General features: G+C 41.3%; 1 protein-coding gene across 1 annotated transcript; it reads right to left on the bottom strand.

Annotated features, from left to right (window-relative positions):
• Positions 1-1,778: 1,778 nt before the first annotated feature.
• CUNH2orf80 (chromosome unknown C2orf80 homolog) lies at positions 1,779-15,473 on the bottom strand. The gene is made up of 7 exons (XM_037166022.2): positions 15,289-15,473; positions 13,180-13,261; positions 11,400-11,482; positions 10,039-10,126; positions 9,569-9,640; positions 2,796-2,883; positions 1,779-2,505 (listed from the first exon to the last, which is right to left on the bottom strand). Exons 1-7 carry the CDS (start codon positions 15,339-15,341, stop codon positions 2,423-2,425), a joined length of 549 nt encoding a protein of 182 aa, XP_037021917.2. The 5' UTR covers positions 15,342-15,473; the 3' UTR covers positions 1,779-2,422.
• Positions 15,474-25,163: the final 9,690 nt, after the last annotated feature.

Genomic DNA, 25,163 nt, shown 5'->3' with positions numbered 1-25,163 from the left:
CAAATAATTTCTTTGCCCATCAGTGGTTGTGTATTATTCTTGCAGAATATTATTTTGAATTTCTTCTATATGTCTTTGAATGTAAACTTAAATTGCTGTCCTTTCATTGCTGATAGAGGAGTGTGAACTCTCCAAATAGGATAGTAAAGTCATCTGTTTCCCCTCACGGTTCACTGAGTTTTTACCTCACGTAGTTTGATGTCCTGTTGTTCAGCATATGCATGTTAAGGATTGTCGTCTTCTTGAAGAATAAACCTCTATCATCATGCAGTTCCCTTCTTTATTCCTGATAGCTGTCCTTGCTCTGAAGTCAACTCTGTCTGAAATTAATAGAGCTACTTTTGCTTTCTTTTGATTAGGGTTTACATGTCATATTTTTCTCTATCCAATTCCTTTTCATCTATGTGTGTTGTTTTATTTCAAGTGGGTTTCTTATAGACAACACAGAACTGGGTGTTGTTTTTAGGTCTGCCCTGACAATTTCTGTCTTTTTTTTTTTTCTTCATGATGAAATGTTTCATACAGAACAGTTGAGAGAATTGTACAATGGGATACGTGTGCCCATCACCTGTTGATGCTGTCTGCCGTGTTTGCATCAGCACATCTCTCTACCCCTGTACCCATCCATCCACCCATCTTATTCTTGGGGGTAGCTGGTCTCCCCATGCCCTCTCCTTCTTTACATTTCCGAGGAGAGCTGTTGAATATTCAGTCTGTTCAGCTCTTTACTTGTTACGGTGGAATACTGATGCCCAAGCTCCTTCTGTGTGGAAATGGAGACCAGACCCCCCAAACTGCCCTCTTGCCGTGACTTCCTCTCTCCACGGCATTGTGCTCCCCGTGGTAGTGGGAGCACTCATGTCATTGCTTGCTGTAGTCCTGGACCTTTTCTAAGCCCATCCACATATGCACATACTGACTCACTTAGTCCTCGTAACAATGCTATAAGGTAGGTACTGCTATCACCCTTTTTATAGATGAACTCTCAATAATTCAACCAAGCTATTAAATGAAGGAACCAGTTTTTAAATCTAGCTCTCTGACTCCAGAATTCACACTCTTAATCACTATAGTGTGCTGTTTGTTGTCTAGCTCTTTGGAACAATCCTGTCCATTCCAAATTCATTTTCTAGTACTCTGCCCAATATTGACATTTTCCTAGGATGTGGTATTGTTCATACCCATTTTGATTAATAAACAAGCGACTAATACCAATACAGCATAAAATAAATATTTAAAACTGCCAGAATACCTCAATTATTAAAAATAATTTTTCTTTTTTTCTTACTTTATGAAGAAATTTAGTGGTGGGAAATATATAGAAAATTCTGTATCATTTTTAAAAGATTTTATTTATTTATTTTTAGAGGGGAAGGGAAGGGAAGGAGAGAGGAAGAGAAACATCGATGTGTGGTTGCCTCTTGCACATCCCCTGCTGGGGACCTCACCTGCAACCCAGGCATGTGCCCCTGACTGGGAATCGAACAGAAGACCCTTTGGTTTGCAGGTCTGCGCTCAATCCACTGAGCTACAACAGCCAGTGAAGATAATTTTGAATAAATCATTATTTCATCCTAAGGTTAAAAAGTTGTTTATTGGCTAATAATATAACATGATATAATATCCATAAGCTATAAACTAGCAAAAGACTCAGAAGCTCAAATAAATAAAATGAAAACTTCAAACAATAAACTGTGAAAGTATATTTTCATGCATTTATAAAATAATTATTTTTTTAAATAAAAATATTTGTTTCTTTATTTTTTGGTAGTATTTTTTATTTATTTTCTCTTACAAATCAGTAGTAAGACATACATGTATAGTAGTACTTCAATATCACAAAAATATCACATGACATACTTGTACACATATAGCAATATTTGAATTTCACAAGAAACATTGGACTATCACAAGAAAAGTAGTTATTTCTAAGAAGTAGGAAAGGGTGTGGGGAAGAGGGGTTCTTTTACTTTTCACTTACAATTCTTGTTTGAAATTTTTACAATAAGCATGTATACACTTATTTGAAACCACAGAATAACAGCTGATTAACTTGTGAATAGCATCTCTCAAATGCTACAAGATAATATGGTTAATATTTTAAGATTTACTCTGCACAAGCACTATTTTGACCTCTTAACATACATAATCTCAGGTAATCATCCCAACAATCTTAAGAGTGAGGTTCCATTATTCTTCCCATTTTGCGGAAGAGAAAACTAAGAAATGGAAATGTTAAGTCACTTGCCTGAAGTCACACAGTAGGCTTTAGTTTCAAACCCACAGCATCTAATTCTAGAGGCTAAACTTTTAAAACATTGTAAGTAAAGTACTCCCCAAAGATCTGCTATCATTTTGATCCAATTTGTGTTCTTAGACCTACTTTGTTCTTAGGCTGTGTGTCCAAAGATAAATTTATTGATCATTTCTGCTCCGTGGCATTTGCTTCCCTTGTAGAGCTGTTAGCGGCATTTTTATTCATGGCTCCCCTTCTGCACTTGACACCTAGAGACACATGTAGGAACCATAACTGTACAAAAAAATCTTTTTAGAAAAAATGAGTCCACCCACAGTTTTAGATTTTCCCCTTCATGAGTGCTTTGCTCCCATTACCAAAGGGTCTAAGAAATAAGACTTCCTTGATTTCAGTAATAGAGGGAGATCAAGCCATAAATGCTGCTGATTCTATTTAATTCATCCAGAAAGATGTTATTACCGTAACAACTCTGGCCTTACTTTGTGAGTTCCCCTCCTGTTTGAAATGTCCCTAAGCAGATGCAAGTAAACAGGCTTACTCTGTTTGCGGGCATATTCTGCTGCTTTGGGCGCTGTTAACATGGCAAAAGGGTGCAAGGAGAGGCGGAAAGGTAGAACTCGGGGAACCTGAAAGGGAAACAGTTCTCCTCTGAAAAGCTGCACGCACATAATGCTGTTCAAACCCGCTACCTAGGGCACTTGGCCTGTTTACCCAACCCATGGTCCTTAGACATTACTGGCAGTCCCCTGGTGAGGCTACTGTTTATTGTCACACACGTTCACACACTGTCTTCTATTCCCTCTGCCTGGTTCCTTTGGCCTGTAACACCTTCTCACACGCTGATGCTCTTCGAATAGTTCCCTGTACCTAGAATTCTTTTCTGCTCAGAGGCTCTTAGTTTTCCTAAAGGATCCTACTTTTCTTTTTAAAATGTAGCTCAAATATCACCTTTTCTGAGCAAGTTGCCTGAGTCTCCACATTTTCACTCTCCCAGCCTGGCCTCCTGCCCTGCCCCAGCCCACAGCAGACTTATCAACTCACTCATCTGTGAATTCAAAGCATATTATCACATAGAACAAACTCAGTGTGTTATAGTTATAATCTGCTGACTGTTGCACTACACTGGAAACTTCTTCAAGGCTAGAACTGTTCATTCATTCATTCATTTATTCTTTCATTCAATCAACATGTGTTCTGTGAGCACCTACTGTGGGCCAGGCTCTGTTTAGGAGTGTTGTTAGTAAGATAGACAAGGTTCCTGCCTTTTCAGAGCTGAGCGGGGAGAGACAAACAATAAACTATTAGCCAACCCAGAGGACGTACATAATAGTACGTTTAATAAATAAACTGAACAAAATGAATTGCTAGGAAGTGACTGCATAGTCACCTCTTTGGACAGAAAGGACAGAGAAAGCCTCTAGAAGGAAGAAGCAGTGTCTCAGCTGAGACTCGCAGGATGAGCAGCAGTCAGCCACGGGAGAGCTGGATAGAAGCGTTCCTGGCAGAGGGAATGAGAAGGTCTTCCTGAAATAAGTAAGATTTTGCTTTCTAGGCACAGAGAGGAAGCCAGCGTGTGGCTAGAGCATAGTGAGAAAGAGAAATTTGTAGATGAGGCTGAGAGGGAGGCAGGACCCAGATCACATGGGTCCTTGTTGGTCATGGCATGAAACTGTTCACCGAAATTGATTCCAGGGTGCAATGGAAGCCAGTGAAGTGTTTTGGAGGGTAGTGTTACAAGGTCCGATTCAGGTTTTTAGAAAGATCATTGTGGCAGCTATGTGGAGAACAGATTGGAATGTGGAAGGAGGGAAGCTGGTTAAACAAATTTAACCCTTAATCTCTAGTGCTTCAGAGAGTGCCTAGCACATAGGAGACATGCAAATGTCATTAACTAGTTGAACTATGCTGCTAATCAAGACAAAAGTAGTTGACAGCATGGACTGTTGTGTCAAACTGGCCGTATTAGAATGGAAGCTGCACCACCTACAAGATGTGTGATCTTGAGCATGTCATTTAACTTCTCTGTGCCTGTTTTTTCATGTGATAATAATAATGCTGATGCCTACCTTATAAGATTGTAGTAGGGATTGAAGAACTAGCATATGTAAGGTATTTAGATGAGATCAGGTGTGTTCAGGGTGGTATGGCCATAGACATTAAAGTATTTAGAGTAGTGTTTGGTACATAGTACAATATAGTAGCTTTAAAGTTTATAATAAAAATTATTTATATTTATCATTATCATCATCATTTATCTCCTTGACTCAGTTTTCTCTCATATAGAATTACCAATGGCAACAACTTGGCCACCAATTTCTTTACGGGATCCTGTCTCACGTGCTAGAAAAAGGTTGACTAATTGCTGACAAATAATGAATTGGAGCCAGGTGGCCTGAAATAATTAACATCCCACTGCAAGCTCATCGATTTTCTGCTTTTTCACTGACAGAGAGTCCCATTTTGTGTGTATAGAACTCTTATTTCTATATTTACAGAACACTTATTTCTAAGGAGCAAAAGTTGATTACGCAGTTCTTTTTATGCACTGATTTCAACAAATATGCCATTTCATCAATAGGACACACTTACATGATGTATAACTGAAGCAAACACCAACCCCTCTCCCCCCCAAAAAAAACAATGGACCACAAAACAAATATTTCTTTTTCAATTTTCAGGTCAGCAGTAATTTTCCACTCTATCTTTATTATTCAGAACTGTTGACGATCACACTCGGAATGATCAGGTTCCCACGTGCCTGGTATCCCTTTGAATTAGGTGAAGGTTTCCACAGGGACCTGAGCTCTCAGATCATCGCGCGGTTTGTGCATAGGTGGGATGTTTTGTGGGGGAGGTCATTTTTTTAAAGAAAGGGACTCCATTTACATATTACTTTGTAATTTTTCAACAGGAATGACTGAGCAGAGGTCTGGAAGAAGCCTGCGTCCCTGACAATTTTGTGAGACTGTGGTCCCAGCCCTGGGCCACCCACCTCCGGGCCCCTTTCATCTGAGAAGTCGATTTCTGCTTTTGACTATTCATGTGGGTTTTTGGTTGTGCTGTATAATGCAGAAAACCTGTCTTAAACAATCAATGAGGATGCGTTCTCTTTATGGACAAGGTGGTTTCGAGCCACCCAGCAGAGGCACTTCTATTTTTGACCTCGCGCTTTTATTTAAATGGCAAAAATATTTATTGAAAGTTTGCTTCAGATCCAAGATTGTAAGCAATTAAATCTAAGCATACACTATGGCCTTTAACCTCAGGAAGCACATGATCTATTCAGAAAGATGACCCTAAAGCAGAGAAAGTAATTGCAAGGAGGCTTTATATAAGTATGGGGTGATTATGGCTATAATACTAGCCCTTCAGGATAATGTATGCCAGGTACCAAAAAAAGGGAGCAAATTGGCTTATATGTCATTCTTTTTTTCCCAGTGGTTAGAAACTTATGTAACTTATGAAGTGATTACCCTTGATAAGTCAAGTCATACCTCATTCCTGTTGCACTTCTACCCTTAGAAGATACAAGACTGATGTTCTCCACACTCAGTTGCCCTATTTACTGGGGAAGATAAAACCCAATGATTTTAAAGGTCACTTCCAGCTCAAATTTTCTATGAGTGCTGATAATGTGATGAGTTGAGGAAATAGTTAATGTAGCTGTGGGGGTGGGGCAGGGAGAGCCACAGGGGAAATTGGGACAACTGCAATAGAACAACAAAAATTATTTTAAAAGTAGATGAAATTTAAATCCTAAACCTAGAGTTAATCATATCCTCTTTTTCACTTCAATGGTACTTACTAATCTCTTCATCGTGTTAATGTAAAAGTAGAAATATGATTGTTATTTCTCAATTCAAGTACATATTGAGCACCAAATTATGTCCAAAGCACATTCAGCAAAAATTTCTCCCAACCAGAAGGGGGAGGAGGAGGAAAAGAAGATGAGGATGTGAAAGGACTCCCTTTCCTTTTTGGCTCTTTCTCCAGCAAATGGGGCTGAAGAACATCTGTATTGCTTGCTTTCCGTGTTGGAGGGAGACCTATGCTCTTTTTTCACCAGTTTAAACTTGAGTAGGACAGTTTATATTTATCTGAAACTATCTGTACAACTCTCACTGATGTAAGGCCCTTTGGTGACTTTTCTGTGGGTCCAAGGTCCTCAGCAGAAAATGCCTCCCATCAGCAAAAACAGCTTCCTATCAGGAGGTAAAACCTGAAGCTAATAAAGTGGGTGAACAATGCTGGGCCCATGATGCTTTCCTGTCACCAGGTGGCAGCAATATATTCCTGAAGAGAGTTACCAAACCAACACACAGGGCCCAAGCTGCACTGGAGGCCAATTCTAGGGCTTGGAAATTCTACATAATCTGATTAGTATTCAAAGGGCTTTCTGCTGGAGCTTGGAAAGAGGTTTAGGTGTTGCTTAGGAGACATTTTACCAGAAGGAGTCAAAGGTCATTCCAATATATGCAGCAATTAGAGAATTCTTGGCAACAACTATTTTTTTAACAACCCATCTCCTAGTTAAATTTTTTGAAATTGTTCAGCCCCAAGGACTGTTTCAAAACATTCCTATAATTGACAATATTTGAAATGCTATATTTGCATTGGGAGGTTCTGCTCACTCCTGATTTAAGCCGTCCAGGAAGTCCCTCATGGAGCCGATGTGCCTTTGAGAGAAGGGCCTGAGCAGGGGTGGCTGGGGGGCCCCCAGGGGGTGGACCATCCTCAGAATCTTATATCTGTAGCACAAATCATATCATAGCTTTCATGATATGTCATTACTTAAAATAGGCAAAGTTTATATTATGTTCATAATACACATGGGTGCTTAATGAGCTATTTGATTTTTGAATTTGTAGAACAGAGGTTCTCAACCAGGTGACTCTGCTCCTGAGGGGACATTTGGCAAAGTCAGGAGACATTTTTGGTTGTCACGAGTTGGGGAGGGGGAAATGCTGGTATCTAATGGGTAGAGCATTACCCAGAGATGCTGCTAAGCATCCCACAGGGCACAGGCCAGCTCCTGACTCTGCCCCCTACATGCACAGCAAAGAATGATCTGGTTCAAAACTCTGAGAAACCCTGGTTTAGTGCAACTTACAGGAAACCAGATACCTAACCGTCAAATACCAGAACCTTAACTAACTACAGCTAGTATTTTGAAGTTACCAGGTGCCCGAGCACTAAGGGCTTTTCTGGTGCAAATTCACTTCATTTCCCACAACAATCTCATCCTCTTGTCTCTCTTTTTACAGGTGAAATCACGGCTGAGAAAACTTGCCCAGGATTTTTCTGCTTGCAGCTAGTGGAACTAGAGTTTAAACACTGGCAATCCAGCTTTGGAATCCTTGTGCTTAACCTCTAGAAGGTTATACAGACCGTCTGTCACACGCAAATCGGTAAGCGAGCCGACATGCATCACCTGTATCCATGCACAAACGCAGCCCTTTGAAGGAAACACCCCTATGAGGGTATCATCTGATTCCCTTCGGAGTTGGTCGTCGTTTAGTCTATGTACACATCGGGCTTTTTATTGTTGGTCACCAGTTGTGAGGACAGAGACTGTATAACTGAATGGAGCAGGTGCTGAGTAAAGGTTCTTCAATGAATAACGGATGGTAGGAAGAGGTGGGCTGGCTCGCCTTTAAGCATTGTGGTGCCCCAGGGCTTCTTGTTCAATATTGATTATTAAGAAACAAAAGACTCCGAAAGGACACTTGACCCTCTCCTGTTTCCTGCCCAAGAGATTTCAGACAGAGAAACCTGCTTCAGGAAGAAGAACTTAGGATGTAGCCTCAGCCTCATTAGAATTAAGTGTGGTCCACACGAGGGCTTCAAGCAGATACCTATTAGCTAAACGCCCCCTGCGTCCCCCTGTTCCTGAGTTGCCTAGCCAGGGTTTCCCTGCCGTGTGCATTCTACTCCGCTCAATGCCTGTAAATCACCCATTTTCACTTCTGAAATCTAATTCCCCCTTTCTCCTTTGTCCAGAAATGTCTCGTGTACCAAATGTTGCCTGTCTTTGGGATTTTCATGGAATGACCAGGCCTATATGAATTCTCTCTGCACATGTGTTAAGCTTTGTCTTTCTCCTGTTAATCTGTCTCGGTTAATTTGGTGATGAGCTCAGCCAGAGGAATTTAGAAGGTAGGAGGAAAAGTATTAGTATTTTTAGCCCCCATATCTGACGTCCTCATCATTAAATTCCCTGCACCTACAACTACACCAAGTGAATGAATGAGCAGAGTTGAAACCAGAGCAACCAGGGGAACTGGAGTCTCAGGATGACAGCCAGGTTACACATGGATTCAGATGATGGACAGTTGGTTTCAAAGTTACACCACTTAGTAAATACTTGACTCCTAAGCTGGACCTGTCGGGCTCTTGAATTTATACAAACTCGCTATTTGCAGTGCGGTCTGCAGGTAAAACAACAAGGGAGGCAGGTGTTCCCATAGCCAGAGTCCTGCCCCTGCCCTGGCTTCCCCTTCCAAATCCAGTGGGGGCATCGAAAGCAACGGAAGGCCTGGGTGCAAGGGGTGGGTTCTCCCTGCTGCCTACCCCTGCCCATCTCATTCTCCCTTTCCCTTCCCTCTTCTAGAGGGATCTAAAGGCAAAGGGGTCAGTAGTTTACCTCTAAATAGCAGCCTATATTTGTGTTTATTAAATGTTCATACATTTATGAATAGCAAAAACGGAACTGGTTGTGAAGTTCATCTGGAATGCTCCATGATCAGTATAAAGAAGCCCAATGAGGGGAAGGGCCCGGGCTCCACAGTAGCAGAGCCGGGACTCACAGCCCCGGGTGTCTGAACCCCCAGATCACTCCTGCTTGCTCTGCAGGGTTTCAAAGGAGTCTGACGGGAGGAAGAAATTTGGCAGCAATAAACTAATTTATCAGCAGAATGACCCTTGCAGACCTTGTCCTAGTTCTAAATGTTATGGCACTTAGCACACAAGTTAAGGGCACTTGGACTTACCAGGTCTACATTACAAAGAGTGTAAGTAAGAAATTCTGTTTATCAGAAACCTAGGCAGCATCTAGACTCTAAGCCTGGTGCTGTATTTTCTGCTTCTACTCAGTCTTACACCAAATACGTTTGTTACTATGAATACAGTACTCTATATAAGGGAAGCATTTTACAAATGTTTATTACCCAAGTAAGATATAGCTACCACTGGTGTTGTACATTTTGATATAAAACTGTTATTTCATGCCTAAACATATAACATTATACATATACAAAATAAAGAAATTCTCTCTACAAATCTTTTATATGAGCAGTCTCAGGTCTCCCCTACCTTGATAGCAGCAGAATTGGCAGAAGAATCCGCCCCATAAATTTTAAAGACTTCCTCAACTGGGATGCTGTTCTGTTAACGACAATTAAAGGAACAACAAAATGTATTAGCACATCCTGACTTTCCTTGTAGTACGAAAGTGTTACAGATCCAGGGTGACTAGCACTGTGTCTTTGCAAGGCATGGGCACTAACCACATCACTTCTGGATAAACTGATAAACCAGAAGTTCCAGAATCCAATTATTTATGCATTTCATTCTAGGGTTTTTTTCTCCTTAAATAAATGTTTTCACAATACAATGTAGAAGTCAATGTCTTTTATTATATCTTAAAAATAAAACATTTAATATTAATAAATATTCAACATCTATAAGCATTGGTTAAAAAAGAATATAAGTGTACATTAACACCAAAATGTGCATAGGAAATATAACATTTCCATATGTGCAAATAATGTTCTTTTCCTTACCATTAGGATTCCAGCATAAGATGATAAAATCATGGCTTCTCTTTCTCTGTGGTTTGGATACATGGGTCTGCCATGAAATGGTCTTTTCCTAAGAGGAAACATGAGTGAATAAGAGTGGAGGGTTTGTTCATACTGTTTTGACACCTAAGGCTGTGATGATAATCCATCAGTAACCTCCAGTGGCCATGAGCTGTGCCCTTGTTTACAAAATTGATACGATTAATCCACCATCAGTAAAGAACACACTTGGAATTTTGAAACTTCCAACAGTGGTGGTAAATTGGCCATCATCTATCCACGTTCACCCAGCTGTCGCATATTGGCTGACTGGTCACTACATTGGACAACCATGGATCTGCCAACCAGATCCTTTCCCATCTTGTGGCCATTTGCTTGGGGCAAACTGCCTTGCTTCACTGTAAGCCTATGTGCTTTGTGGGAAGCTGACAAAACCCCTGGATTCCAAAGACTGAAAAACACACTGTGCACTAAGCTCGTCAGGCTATTCTATCCCCTGCTGTGTGTGCCTCCAGATAAGTCAGGGTACATAGAGCTATTGCGACACAATTCTGTGGTTTAAAAAAAAACAAAACGCTCACCTCTGGGATGAATTTTGCAATATCCTTGGCTGAAACTAAGAATAGTGTCTACCCAGAGGAAAAAGTCAAGAGGCAGATCTTGATGACATGTTTGAGTTTTGAGTTAAGACCTACCTCAGGCAGACCTACTCATGGATTTTTTAAACACAGAAGCAATAAATCTTCTCCACCTCTTTTTTTCCTTAAGTCTTAAGTCTGCTCAAACTGGATTTTCTGCTTATTATAACTATACTCTCATATAGCCATCTGATATAGCCACTCTCATATAACTCACTCTGATATAGCCATCCAAGACCAGTTGTGCATTCTAAGGCCATAAAACAGAAAAAATAACTGGTTTCTAAAATAAACTATGCAGTTCTGGTCTTATTTTCACATTCTCACCAATTGAGTGTGTCTGGTTAAGTGCTTAAGTTGTGTTTGATGGTCCTTATGAAACGCTTGAAGCCTTTACCCACAGAACTGACCATCTGAAAAACCAGGGCCCATACACAAGAAGTCACAGTCCTGTTTCTAAAGCAGAACATTCTATGCAAGAAAGATTTTCATCTAAAAGACACCAATTAACAGAGATGTAACAAATGCACTGTGTGACTTCTCCAGGGTGACGACTGTGGGATTTCTTCAGGTTTCTTGTTGGAGAGAGAGGGTTACTCCCCTGCAGTGTTTCCAAATCAGATGCTGAAGGCGGAAGACACGAGATGGAACTTCCTTTTCCATTACTCATAGTCATGCATTAAAGAAAAAAGTATTTCAACTTACCCTTTCTCCAACTCCAGCCAAGTTAAGTCTTCTGAATGATTCAGCCATTGCAAAGCAACACTGATGGCTAAGTCATAGTGGGCCTGGAAGCAGGAAGCATGGAGAGCAAAGGAACTGGCGTAAACTTTAGCCGAAGTACTTCCCCGACCCAATGGCAATGGCACTGCTAAGCCTGTTCTGCTATTTTGTCCACAATGGTGAAGAGCACTGTCTTTGTCCAGCAACCTGATGCTCAGACAGAAATCACTAGAGAGATCTTCAGGCATTATATTTCCTGTTAGTTTGTTTTTGATTTATGTGAACCAATAAAGAAAGAACAGGTTCTAGGAAAGAATACTAAACTGGGAATCAGGAAATTGGGGCTCAAATCTAAGTATGGCCAGCAACTTGTGGTATATCCTTAGGTGAGCAGTGGATGTTCTCTGGGCCTCAGTTGTTTACAATTTTAAAATAGAAAAAGGTGAAGGTGAAGGAAGAGGAACCCAGAGAACAATCTCTAATTCTGTGAGTAAAGTGACAAAACTGTGGTCCCAGGTACACAGGGGAAGTGGTGTGTCCACCCGGGGGGAATCCTGGTGGGCTTCAGAGAGGAGACTTTGGTGGAGCTGGGGCTTGAAGGATGAGGAGAATTTCTGGAGGTGGAGAAGGACCTCCCAGGTAGAGGGGCCAGCATGAGCAAAGGACGAAGGTAGACCTGATTAAGTGGCCTGCTAAGAGTCTCACGTAGAAAGCTGAGGACCAATTCCATTTCTGGGGTTGGGGATAAGGTTTGGCGCTATTCTCAACCTCAGAAAAGGGAAGGTGGGTTTTCTTTTGTTTTAGATGGGTTTCAGGTTCTATCTCACACCAATATTTTCTAAACAATGTAATTATTTCTATATCTTCCAGGTGCTGAACAAAACTGAAAAGTGAATAAAAAAAAGAAGAAGAAGGAAAAGAAAAGAAAAAAATGCACTATGATCAGTTGTTGAAACTTAACCCAAAGACTGAGGCATGGACTGGCAGCACTGGCTTCACTCATTAAAAATGCAAAACGTCCCCAGCCCCACCCCCAGACCTCCTGAATCACAACGGGCTTGTAATAAGACCTCATTAAAGTTTGAGAGGCAATTATCTAATCAATTGAATTTCTCCATCTAACACATGCACAGAGAAGCACTTTTAACTGCTTATTCACCACCGGGTAAGTCAGACAGGGAGATGGGGAAGGAGCAAGAGGTCCTTTCTTCGAGACTAGTGTGACAACTGCAAATGGGTAGGATAAAAAAGCTGAGGGTTTACTAATTTCTTTTGGATTCGATCTTTACACCAGTTTCTTCCTGAATTTATGTGATGTAGACTTTCATCACAGAACATGAACCTGAGTTGCAACATGAATAATAACAGAAAGAATTTTAGGATTACTCAGTTCTTTGGTTTCATCCAGGAAAACAGATGGTAAAAAAAAAAATGAAGCAAACAAACCCAGTATTATATTTGAGAACTACATAAAAATTAATTTTGCCTGAAAAAATTTGAACATCATGTCATGTTTGCCCTTGTACCCAGTTTGCTTTTTAGTCTTTTCTAGTAGCAAATGTCTCATACTTGCATTTTCTCATTCCTTTTGCATTCAGCGTAATGAGTTGAAAAGACCAAATGGAGAATGCTAGATGAGGAGATGGGACAGGACAGCCCAGAGCATCAGGGTTGGCCTGGCTGTCCTACACATCAGATCCTGCTGCGCCCCCTCCACACACACGTAACACAGTGTGACTCGCACCCGCATGCCTTGCTTTACCATATCATCTAGAAAGGTGAGCTGCCTTCTTCCTTTGGGGTCAAATTCATTTTCCCGGAGTCTGATGCCAATATAATCTCCCCTTAAAAGCAAGAGAGCAGGATTGAACCATTGGGAATGACATGGGGTCCATCGGCCACAGAGGGCTCCTGCCCCTCCCACCCTCCTCTGCCGAACCCAGGAGTGGTCACTGAGGGCTCTGGGAGATGAGTTCACATTCTTCTTTCCTTCTTTTTTTCTTAAAATAAATAACTATTTGGCTACTTTATTACCAGAATAACAGTATTGTGATTTCAAAGGCAATTCTAGCCCTGACTGGTGTGGCTCAGTGGGTTGGGCATCGTCCTGCAACCAAAGGGTCTCTGGTTCTATTCCCGGTCAGGGCACATGCCGAAGGGCGGGTTCCTGGTTGGGGCCGTGCGAGAGGCAACCCATCGATATGTCTCTGGCACATCCATGTTTCTCTCCTTCTCTTTCTCCCTTCCTCACCCTCCCCCTAAAAAAACAATAAAATAAATAAATTCTTTTAAAAAAAGGCAATCCTGCGATGCTGCTTTCTTAAAATGTCCAATCATAATTAATTTAAATCACATTTATTTAAGAATTAAACTCACATGTGGGCACACAATTTACAGGGAAGCAAGGGAGTATGCTAAATCCTTGTGTGCAGAAACAGTTTTACAAACTAAAGGACTGAGACCCACTGTTTAAAATAAAGAATCCCTTGCTCCCAGTGTTAAAACTCAGGCAGAATTTCCATGGTTGATAAATTTTAGGTATATGATATTCCACACAGATGCATTCTTTGCCCAAGAGCTTTTCCTTGTTAGAATACAAATACCCTTAGGAGGAGTTATGCATAAAAATACATTAATAATTTCAGTTTAGTGTATCCTTATCAGATTCTTTCAGAACAGTGATTTTTAATAAGGCGAGGATAGAATAAGGGCCCTGGAAGGAGAACAGAAGGGGGTACTATTCTGGGAAACAGGGAGAGGAGCTGGGGGCAGGACACAGGACCCCAGGGTCTCTGAGGTCCATCTCCACAAATCTCTCCTCTTTCCATAAGGCCATGCTTCTGGTTGTCAATGTCTTTATCACATGCTTTGGTACATTACCTTGTTCCTGCCCTCTAAAACTCTTCTGATTCATTAAGCTTAGACTGACAAAAATTCTGAAATGTTTTCTTTAAAATTCCAATGTACTTTACTTAAAGTACCATGAATGTATTTTTGGCTGAATGAATTACATTTATACCCCTTCTGAAATTTCGGTTCCATGTGGAAGAGTTGGCATTCCTGATTATGGTTTGTTGTTTATTACGTTGGCCTCCAAACACAAACATGTTAGCCTGTGTGAATTTGTGCATGGTTTATTCCAGCGTTTTTTAAGGACTTGTTAAAAATGATTATCTTAGTAGGCTGAGAGAGGACCTTTAATGGGGTTGTGATAAGGTTTTGATGAAGAGGGTATTATTGTTGTCCCTATAAATACATGTGGAATAAGACATAGCCTTTTTCTCCTCCTTTTTATATGGTCTGTTATTTTCGCCAACCTCTCAATTAAGTACCAAATCAAAGAAAAGCTAGCATAGGAGGAAAAAATTTGTTCATGGGAAAACTTAACATTTTCTTTGTTTGCTTAAAAATAAAAGTTCAGATGGCAAGAAGAAGCAGATGAATTATTGAGTCGATCAGACTGACAGCAAAAGAGGCAGAGGCTGCGATTTAAATGCTGGGCCACTGGGTACCTATCTCAGAGATCTCCCCTACATCCTATTCGAGCAGAGCTCTTCCCAAGGTACATGCTGCCCAGCACAGGCTGACTGGGCTGTGGTCCCAGATCTTTGGCTCTGGAACAGCAATGCCTCAGATGAGCTTGCTGCTGGCAGAAACATCCTCCCAAGAGAGCCAGCATCTGGCTTTGCCCCACATGTGAGGCCTCTCAGGCCGAGTCAGAAGCCAGATCATCAGCTTTTTTTTCCTCAATAGTGCAGGAATAAAATCTCCCTTAGATTTTTTATCCTCTTGGCAATATTGGACCATCTATGACATGAAACCCACCAAATGCCCAGTATAATAAATGAAAGTTATTCTCAATCATACTTACAAGAGCTTTTTCATATCCTTCTTTAGGAGCTTTCTTTCCATGATTAAAGGCATTTGCAGCTGAGCAGGTATCTGCAGCTTACACTGCACCTGATACCCATTGGGGAAGATGCAGCTTCTGTGAGCCTAAAAGCTACAGCAGCAAATCAGAGAGAACTTGAGTTAGGGAAGCTATCACTCCAAATACCAGTCATGGAGTCCCAGGCTCTGGAAGGGAGCTGAGAACGTGCAGAGTTCAGGCCTCTTACCCAGCAGGCTCCAGGTCAGAACGCTGTCTGGGGGCCAGTGCATTGTACCGTGAGTATATCTAACGCTTCTTACTGCTTCCAAGTTTTTCCAGGGCTCATCATTTACTTATCCTTGTAATAAACTAGCAAGTAAAACTGGCATGGCTTGTGCTAGTTTGGATGGTTTATGATTAGAATATGTTCGAACTCTGTGCACATTCAATCTAGTGACTCCCACGGCACTCACTCTCCTGCAATGGCTCATAATAGAGTTTTCTATAGAAAGCATGTTCAACCTCTGGTGGCCAGGAGGTCCTTGAAAGAACATGTGGTTATGGCAAATGTGAGTCTATGGCTTAATTTTCTACCCCAACATCAAACCAGAAGTTGGAGTTCAGGTGATGGGATCAAAAGTGTTCTGAAGTCGCAAAAAGATGTTTGCAAAACAAAATTATTACTATTGAATGGGGTGCCCAGGGAGCAGTATAAATGGCATATCAACTGTGTCTGCAATGTTTTATTCCTCAAAAAAGATTGAAAGCAGATTGTGTGTGATGATTGATTTAATATGTCAACTTTTCCGGGCCACTGTGCTCAGATATTTGGTAAAATATTATTTTGGATGTTTCTGTGAAGGCGTTTGATGGATAGTAACATTTAAATCAGTGGACTTGAGTAAAGCAGATTACTCTCCATTACGTAGGTGTGCTGCACTCAGTCAGTTGAAGGCCTTAAAAAAAAACACAAAGGCTGACCTTTTCCAAGCAAGAAGGATTTTGCCAGGGGACTGCCTTTGGACGTAAATTGCACCTCTTCCCTGAGCCTGCAGCCTGCCAGCTTACCCATCAGGGTTTGAACTGCCCATGCCACCACGATCATGTTGTTGTCAGTGGAAGTCAGGCTATTCCACAGGAAAGCCTTCCGAGGGCCCACACACGAAAGACTGTGGTGTGGCAAAATTCATTTGGGTGGAAATCTGCCCCCAGGTTTGCCGTTTTCCACATCCCTCTGTTCCGTCATGGAAAAAGTGCAACTGCGTCTTCAGCAAGGCCAAAACAAAAGCCAGTGTCCACAGTTTCTGTTTCATATTAAAGCTTAGTCCTTCAGAGCCTACGTAGTCTGCTGTGGGCCGCAGTAGCTGCTAGACCTGCATGATCACTTGTTCCTCCTGGGTGAGAGAGGATGCACGAATGCACAGGGCTTGTGCATGTCACGGGGGGCAGGGCGGGGGGGAGAGAGAAAGAGAGAGAGATCTCGGGCTTCTGATAGGCTCACCCCCTAGTTAGACTGACAGGCCTCTTTGGTCAAGTACTTTCCTCTGCTCATCTCCCCCCCACCCCCCACCAATTTGAACCTGGAGCAGGGAAAGGAGGAGTGTTAATCCCCTTGGTGGAGCAATGTTGTGACCGCCCAGAGTGTGAGGCTACAGCTTCCTGGTGAGGCAAACAGGCTCATGCTCCCCAGTTTATTAAGCTCAATGTCATCTTCCTTTGCTCCCCTTCTTATTAATAATTAGTTAACTACCTACAGTAACAATGTGAGCCAATTTCTTAAACGACATCTCTGTGTATATATACACATCTCTTGGTTCTGTTTCTCTGGAGAACCCTGACTAATGCACAAATATAAGAAAAATGTTAACATTTGTTGACTTTGAGGTTATAGGTTTATGGATGTTCATTAAATTACATTTTTGTACTTTGGAAATTATGCATATGTTTTAGGTCACTAATTTAAAAATGATTGGAAAAAACTTTAAAAACATTTTTTTAAAAGGAGCTTCATTTGAATTCAACTCTCCAGCAGTAAGCAGAAAGGAAGCAGAATGTCACTGATTTAAATGGATTCTTCACCAGACCAATTTAATTATTTTAGACCATTCTTGCTGCTGCTACATCTATCTGCCTTGGATGGGATGTGAAAAGGGGAAAAGAAAGTAGGAGCATTCCACTGGAATGGATTAACCATTAAAACAGTAACATGCTCTCTATAGGGGAATAAATTCACAGTGGGTACTGCAAGCCAGAGAGGTGGCCTCCCGGCCTAGAGAGGGAAAAGCACTGGCCCTGGGACAGCCAGACACTGGGATGTAGTGTCTACTGCACCAGGGACTGGTGTGGCTGTGGTCAAGCCTTGTGGCTCTTACACACCTCAGTCTGAGGTGTTGTCTAAAAAAATGATGAGCCTCGTTAATATTACCAAGAACGGCTTTTGCCCTAACATTGTACAACTCCATGAAGGATAGCATATTATTATCATTCTTCTAATTTGATAAGTTGAAAAAAACATTTGTTGATAGAACATTTGTTCTACCTCAGTTCCTTGACTGGTGGTGGTGGTGTGTGTGGTGGAGTGTAGGGGGGTGGTCGCTTAACTTCTGTGCCTTTTTAAAAAGCAAAAGACTTAGTATTTGTTTTAACCCACTTTGTTTTTTTACTCTGAGCCAGCCCTTTGAATTTCTGACTTAAAATTATAAGATTTGCCTCTCTTGGTTGGTGTGACAGCTTCTGTTTAGAACTCCCTTCCCTCTGCCCTACCATTCGATGTGGTATAATATGCAACGTTTATAATCTTTAAAATATGGGCATCTCCCATCCCCACAGCACTAGGCTAGAGGTTTGGGGAGCCTGGGGCTCCCAGCCAGCTGTGTCACCGTGGGTAAGTGAACTCTCCTCCCTGTGCTTTTGTGTTTTCTCCTCTGTGAAAGGAGCATTGAATGGTTAGAGGTCTCTTCCAGCTGTGAGAGTTCAGTAACTGACATGCATTGAGTAGCTACACATGGCTGAAAGAGGGCCATTTATAGAGACTCTATTCAGTGTAAACATGAATTCACCCTTCTTTTCTGTCTATAGAGCTTTAGCAAAAACAAGACTGGCTGGAAACACACACAGAAGAGCTATTGGAAAGATGTCAGGCGTCCCAGGCATTAGCTGTTTCATTAAAACCAACTCCCAGAAGACAGAGCCCCCACATTCTATAGGAATATCATGCCCTGGGAGTATCTGCACCCTACCTCAGGCCCCACCCCTGCACCCCCACATCAACGATACAGATCTCTCAGACTGCGTTCTGTCCGGTGAGCAGCATTTAACAGATTTCCCTTTCAGAATCCCTCACCAACCAGAGACTGGTTCCAGGGCTTTTGTTCTCCCCTGCTTCTGGAGGCATGCTTGAGCTTCTGCTCTGGCTGGTGCTCACAGGCATCAGAAAAACATACTTTTTCATTGTTGCTAGGAAACAGTGACTGAATGAAAATAATTTGTTTTTTTAAATACACCCCAATCCCCCAACCGGGAGGGGAAAAAGTCATATGTTTGGAACAGAATTGTGATCCTGACCTGGAGTTCACATATGTATATATTTTTTATCTGAGTAGGTTCAGTTTCTCATCTAAATGATTAATTAGAAAGCGGAGAGGATGTGAGAAATCCACCTCCTGCAGGGTTTTTTATAGCACTTGGCTGCAGACCCAGGAGTCCACTGGATCGGCAAGGATTTCTGGGGAAGCCAGTGAACCTCTGGCTCCTCACACACTTAGAGGACCTGTGCACTGAGCGTGATTCCTCTTGATGACTCTGGACACAGTGGAAATCCTGAAGAACCATGACCTTGGTGCGAGCACCCCCTGTCAGGCTCTTTCCTCCTCATCATAAACACACCCTCTGTTGCTTAAAGCTTGCCGATGGCTTCCAGTTGTTCAGAGATTGAGATCTATACACCTTACCACGAATGTGAAGGAGTCTCCTCTCTGACCTGGACAGAGAGTGTGTTATTCTGGCCCATCTAGGCCTGGGTGTCTGTTAGAAGTCCAGGCCGAGTGGAGAGGTCAAATGTGGGGTTCTGGGTGACAGTGCTACCTGAGGCCCCCATCAACAGGTATGTGAGTGAGGAAACATTCCAGATGACTTCAGCCATAGCCATATTCTGACGGAAACTTATGGGAGACCTCACCTGAGAGTCACTAAGTGAGACCTGCCCAGCTGAGCCCAATGTCTAGAGCCAGGAGAGGTAACAACAATTGTTGTTGTATGAAGCCCTTAAGCTTTGAAATAATTCATTAGGCAACAGCTGATGACCGGAGCACCATCAGCAAGATCTGGGTACCTCTGTGCTCCATCTCATGTATGAAATGAAGAAAGTAATAGTACCGGCACCACAAGGTTATTGCAGGCATGAAGCAAGCGATCGAGTTAAGAATCTAGGGCAGTGCTTATATGAGGTTAATAAATGTTAGCTACAAATACTATTACTGTATATGTAAACTGTAATCAAACGACAAACGAGATCTGGAATAGCCCATTTCACAATGTGTCAGTTCCAAAGCGACATGAAATGACTCATCGCTTCTCATCCCCAGAGACTGGGAGCAAGCACCAGACCTTGGCAGTAGAGTGACTTCTATATCGAGCACATCCTTGGGTGACCTCTGTCCTCTGGTGTGCCTGTGGGGAAATGCACATTCTAAATATAAATGATGCTGCTATTAAGTTATCCCTCCCCTCTCATCCCCAGAGGGAGTAACCTTTTTCTTCTCTGTGGATAAAAACCTTCAGTGCTAAAAGTATTTGTGGGTACTAATTTGCTCCTTGAAGTCAAAGAAGATTCTTATATGGAAAATGTCTGTTGCTCAAACAACATCTGAGCTATTTGGGAAATCTACTGGTTCATACATAGCTTTATAAAAGACCTTCTTTCTTTTTTCAGTTTTAACACTAAGTATACTAAATCAAAATATCTTTAAGGCCCCTTTTCCACTATACCGTATTATTATTTTTAATTATCCTTTACCACCCTACTCTTACTTCCAGACCACATAGTTATAGGCAGCGTCCTTATAAGTTGGCTCAGCAGACCATCTCTGGAAGGAGGAACTGGCAGGAGGAGAAGCACAAGTGACCAGGAGGATCCTGGGCTCCTGGCCACCCAAAGGGAGTCTGACTTTCCCTCGAGGACTGGGGCCAGGCACAGTGCTGACTGCAGCTGCTGGCAAGGACCAGGGTGTGCTGTGCATGGAAGCCCTCCAGCAGCACTGGAAAAACACAGAGAACTTCAGACTTTGGAAAATGCCAAATCATTAACCTTAAGGTCCAGTCCTTGCCCCCGATCTGTAGGGTTTTTTGGAGGTTTCCTTGGCTTCACCATGGCTAAATCAGCCCAGTCAGCCCTGTGTGTAATACTGAGTCCCTAGACAGAAGGAAAGCAGAGAGGAAGTTGATGCGTGGGGTGGGGCTGGGGTTGGGGATGCTGAGGGAGAAAGCGGAGATCTAGATACCCCTATATACATGCACACATGATGGAACCGTTTCTGCATCAACAATCTGAACTCTGAGTTACCACAAAACAACAATAAATCATAACCTGGACTCACTATGTCTTCCCGCTGCAGCTGTGATGATATTACCATAGTATATATCCTGTGGTATCTATGACCTTTATCATTAAGGTCTTCACATCCAAAGAGGTTTTGAATGCGAACACGCATTTTTATCTAGTAGATTCTGAGAAAATTATCCTGGAGGTACCCGAAAACTAGGACACATATCCCAGCAGCTAGAGAATTGAGAATCCCTGCCACTCTCCTGACCCTACACCTAGAGTGCTTGAAGGAATGATGGGACAAACATCTCCATTTAACTATTGGAGAGAGTCTGTTCAGAATTGGAAGGGAGAAAGCTAAAAACAAAAACAAAAACAGGCCTTAATAGCGGACCTCAGAGAACATCTACTAGAAAATAACTGTCAGTGCCAGCAAGGGACATACAGTAAATAGGACACCTTCAGTTGTACCCACTAGGAATAGCTTGCAATTAATCATCCTCATTCTTTTCCTTTTAGGATGGTTATTAGGCAATCAAACCATGTACGCCGACTACATCTGGTGGCTTTTTCCTAACTCCTTCCCGTGATGCTGCTATTAAGTTATCCCTCCCCTCTCAACCCCAAAGGGAGTAACCTTTTTCTTCTATGTGGATAAAAACCTTCAGTGCTAAAAGTATTTGTGGGTACTAGTTTGAGAACAAACATTGGCATTCATAAGAATTACCTGGAGATTCCTAAAGCACCACCTTCAGAATCTGATTCAGTAGGTGGAGCCCAGGAATCTTTATTTGAATAACTATGTGGGAGTTTTCAATTGAATTCTCCAGCTGGGTGACCTGCCCAGCCCTGGTGAGTCTCTAGTAGGTGGCCCCTCACTGGACTCATGTTTTGTCTTGATCATTGTGGAAAAAAAGTGGTAGTTCGGCCTCTATTCTGCTACTTACTAGCTGACACTGGGCAAATCACTTTTATTTTCTGGGCCTCCATTTCCTCCTGTTACAAATGCAGTGATAGAGAGTAGAAGGAATTAAATGAAAATTCATATGAAGGACCAGAGCAGCCAACGTAAATTCCCTCAATCTTTGCCCTTTTTAGAAATTTAACACTTCACTGCTTCTTCAAATTGTGTTCTAGTGCCAAACAACGGAATTATCCAAACATTGGAAACATGGTTCACTTGCAAGCTTGCAAAATAAGGTTAATCTTATTTACAGAAAATCATGTGTCAAGAAAACAATTTACTTAAAAAATGGTACGGATGTCAGCTTGAATCCTAAGGTCATTAATATTGCATAAGTCTCAGCCAAAACACTGCTTATCTCTAACTCCCGTTTACAGGGGATAACTCCACATATGCATCTCAACCAGGCCAACGTGCCTAGACTTTGTCACCCTTCTGGCATCTCAGGACTCTGTAGGGATTCACTCTTATCTTTTCTTTGTATTTCCTTTCTAATCCAGCCTATTAACTAATATATTTCTCTAGGTCAACACAGATCAGAATGAGAAAACAATATTTAACATATACACGGAGTGTATATAAATAGGTTTATAGTTGTTCATATGGGAAATAATACAATAATTAATAATAATACAAGAATAAACTGTTCCACATACAATTGTAAATTTACTTGTGACCCATCCTGTATCTGAGACTAAAACTTCAAAAGTGCCTACTTACTTTGTATTTGAATAGATCCTCTATGAGAAATTGACATAATTAGTGAAATAGTAAATAGATTTATATCTGTTTTATGAAAGTTGCCTTTATAATTTATATATTTGGGCCCTAAATTCCAGTGTAGAATTATATATGACCTGGCTGGTCCCCCTTCTGTGGGCAGTATGTAAGTGGTGGAATATAAAGCTCTGAGAGGGCATAAATCAAGTGTAACTCACCATAGTGTGCCGACTGCCTAGGCCAATGCCCTGCCCAGCGGACCCTCCAAAACCATTTGTTGGATGAATGCATAGATTTGGAGATTCAAGACTTGAATTTCTCTTAGAGTTGCATTCAGTTGTTTGTGATGTGATACCCTTTGTTACCTCACTCAAAAGGGTTTTATTGCCTTTGTTCAAGGTGGTAACCTAATTAGATGGCAAAAGGTGTCAGTTTCAAAGGTGGGAGAGTGATTAGCCTCATAAAAATGGGTACATTTATTTAAAAATATTGGGATGCCTTTTACAATATCATTGTCAAGAGTTATAATGACAGTTTTTCATTCACCTTGATCTCTTTCTCTAACAGCTACCTGAAGGCCTACCTTCATGTGAATCATTAGCCTTTCCTCTGACTTCCTTTGATACTGACCTCCTGTCTCTCAGGTTGCTTCTTTGTCCCTCGCTGGTTCTTCTACTTGCTTCCTAAATGTGGCCAACCATTGGCCATTTACTGTTCTCATTTCACTATTCTTTCTTAGAGCATATCTACTTTCAACCTTTCAACACTCAACCACTGGCTACATCTCTGGCCTCCACTTCAATTCTTCATCTTCACGTGCTGCTGTAATCCCCCTAATTCGGGGTTCTGCCTATCTCAAATTCATTGTCTGTAACTGAACTCATCTTTGCCTTGCAACCAGCTATCTTTGGGATTCATATATTTTAGATGGTGGTCCCTTGAGTGTTTCACTCATCTAGACTCGAAAAGACTGATCTTGAAAATACATTTCCTTTTTTTAATTTTTAAGATTACCAGTGAAATCTGACTGCTGAGTGGATAATGTGGAATCTAATGTACTAGGATTCCAAAGACATGTAAAATAGCTTCTACTGATATAGAAGATTCACTGACTAAAAACCAAGTATGTTAACCCTAAAAACCAAGTTGAAGAAGAGATTAAACAAAATTGATAGAGCACCAAGCTATACCATGCTTACTTGTATTTTTCCTAATATTTATCATAGATATAAACTAAGTATGATAGATATAAATATTTATGCAATAAATTAGAATAGTTGTTAAGGCTTTTTAGAGGTTGGCAGAAATCTAAACTTTTTATACAGTAGATTAGGAAAAAATGTTTGTGCGATACCCAGGAGATGCTGGATGTTTCCTTGGGATACATCTATTGGCATGTTTTTAGGTTAAACAGATCCTGGTAGCAAGAAGGGGAGGTTAAGTTAAAGGTGATATAACTACTCAAAAGTCCAATGACAGGCCATTCTTGCATATAGATTCCACTGTTCTGGAGTGTTTATGGGCTGTTCCCCCCACCTAGCCCTTTGCATATATGGGTATCATCCCATTGCTTTGTGGACTCCATGATTTTGCATGGTAAATTAGCAGTTAGTTTTACTGAGGATCTCGTATACATGATACATGGCTTCTCTCTTGCGGCTTTCAAGATTTTCTCTTCATAATGGCTTTTGACAGATTCTTCTTCTTTTTTTTAAAATTTTATTTAGTTATTTTTCAAGTACAGTTTTTTGTCTATTTCTCCCATACCAGCCCCCCCCCCGCCCCATGCTCCTCACCTCCCTCCCATTTCCATCCCCCTTAGTTTTTGTCCCTGTGTCCTTCCTATTTGACAGATTCTTCTTAGCAGGGTATGGTAACATCTGTTGTAAGATTAGATTACCTCATAGTTATAGCAGTGGCTTTTAGTTTTAATTTGTGGCTTCGAACCCAATGAAGTTTATATCAAAGAAAACATGCTACATAAAAGATAAACCCGTTGACTTGATTCCTATTATACTATTTGTAGGCAAAATGGTGGCCTGCTATACCTCCAAGGTTACTAACACTTTCTTTTTGACTTCGAGATGGTTTCACATGCATGTCTTTGTTTCTTATGGGAAGCTTTGAAAACATTCCAAATGCAGTCAAGCATCCAAATGGGTTAATGCTTCAAGTACAATGCAAATGATAAAATTTGAATACCACTTCTGTGCACACAATCACTGGTGATTCTATTGCTGGAGAAAAAGAAAGGTGTGAACTCAAACTACTTCTTGAAGCAGAGAATTGGACTAGGAATAAACATGTGAGTACAAAAATTTCATCCTTGGATGTATCTTAAATCTCCTGTGCTCAGCTGGGAGTTTGTAAAGCAATCGGATCAGACCCGATACTTTTCCAGTAATTCCCTAAGGACATGGAACACATATCACTGAGCCAGTGAGTTAGTCACAACTGTGCAAAAGGGCAAGAATTAAAACACTGACTGTACAGATAAAGATGTTGCTTCTCTCTCCATAGCTGTAAGACATTTGAATAATGTGTTCATTAAAAATAAGACCCAAGTTAACTCCAAAGAAATTCTGAAAGGCGTTTCTACTATAACAGGAAAGACTCTTACAGAACACTGTAAAAGCCCCAGTGACTCAA

Source organism: Artibeus jamaicensis, unplaced genomic scaffold (assembly GCF_021234435.1).
Source record: "Artibeus jamaicensis isolate MK-2021 breed Jamaican fruit bat unplaced genomic scaffold, CSHL_Jam_final contig_1015, whole genome shotgun sequence".
NCBI lineage: Eukaryota > Metazoa > Chordata > Mammalia > Chiroptera > Phyllostomidae > Artibeus > Artibeus jamaicensis.
The sequence above is the reverse complement of the archived record's forward strand: the minus strand, read 5'-3'. Positions and strand labels throughout refer to the sequence as shown.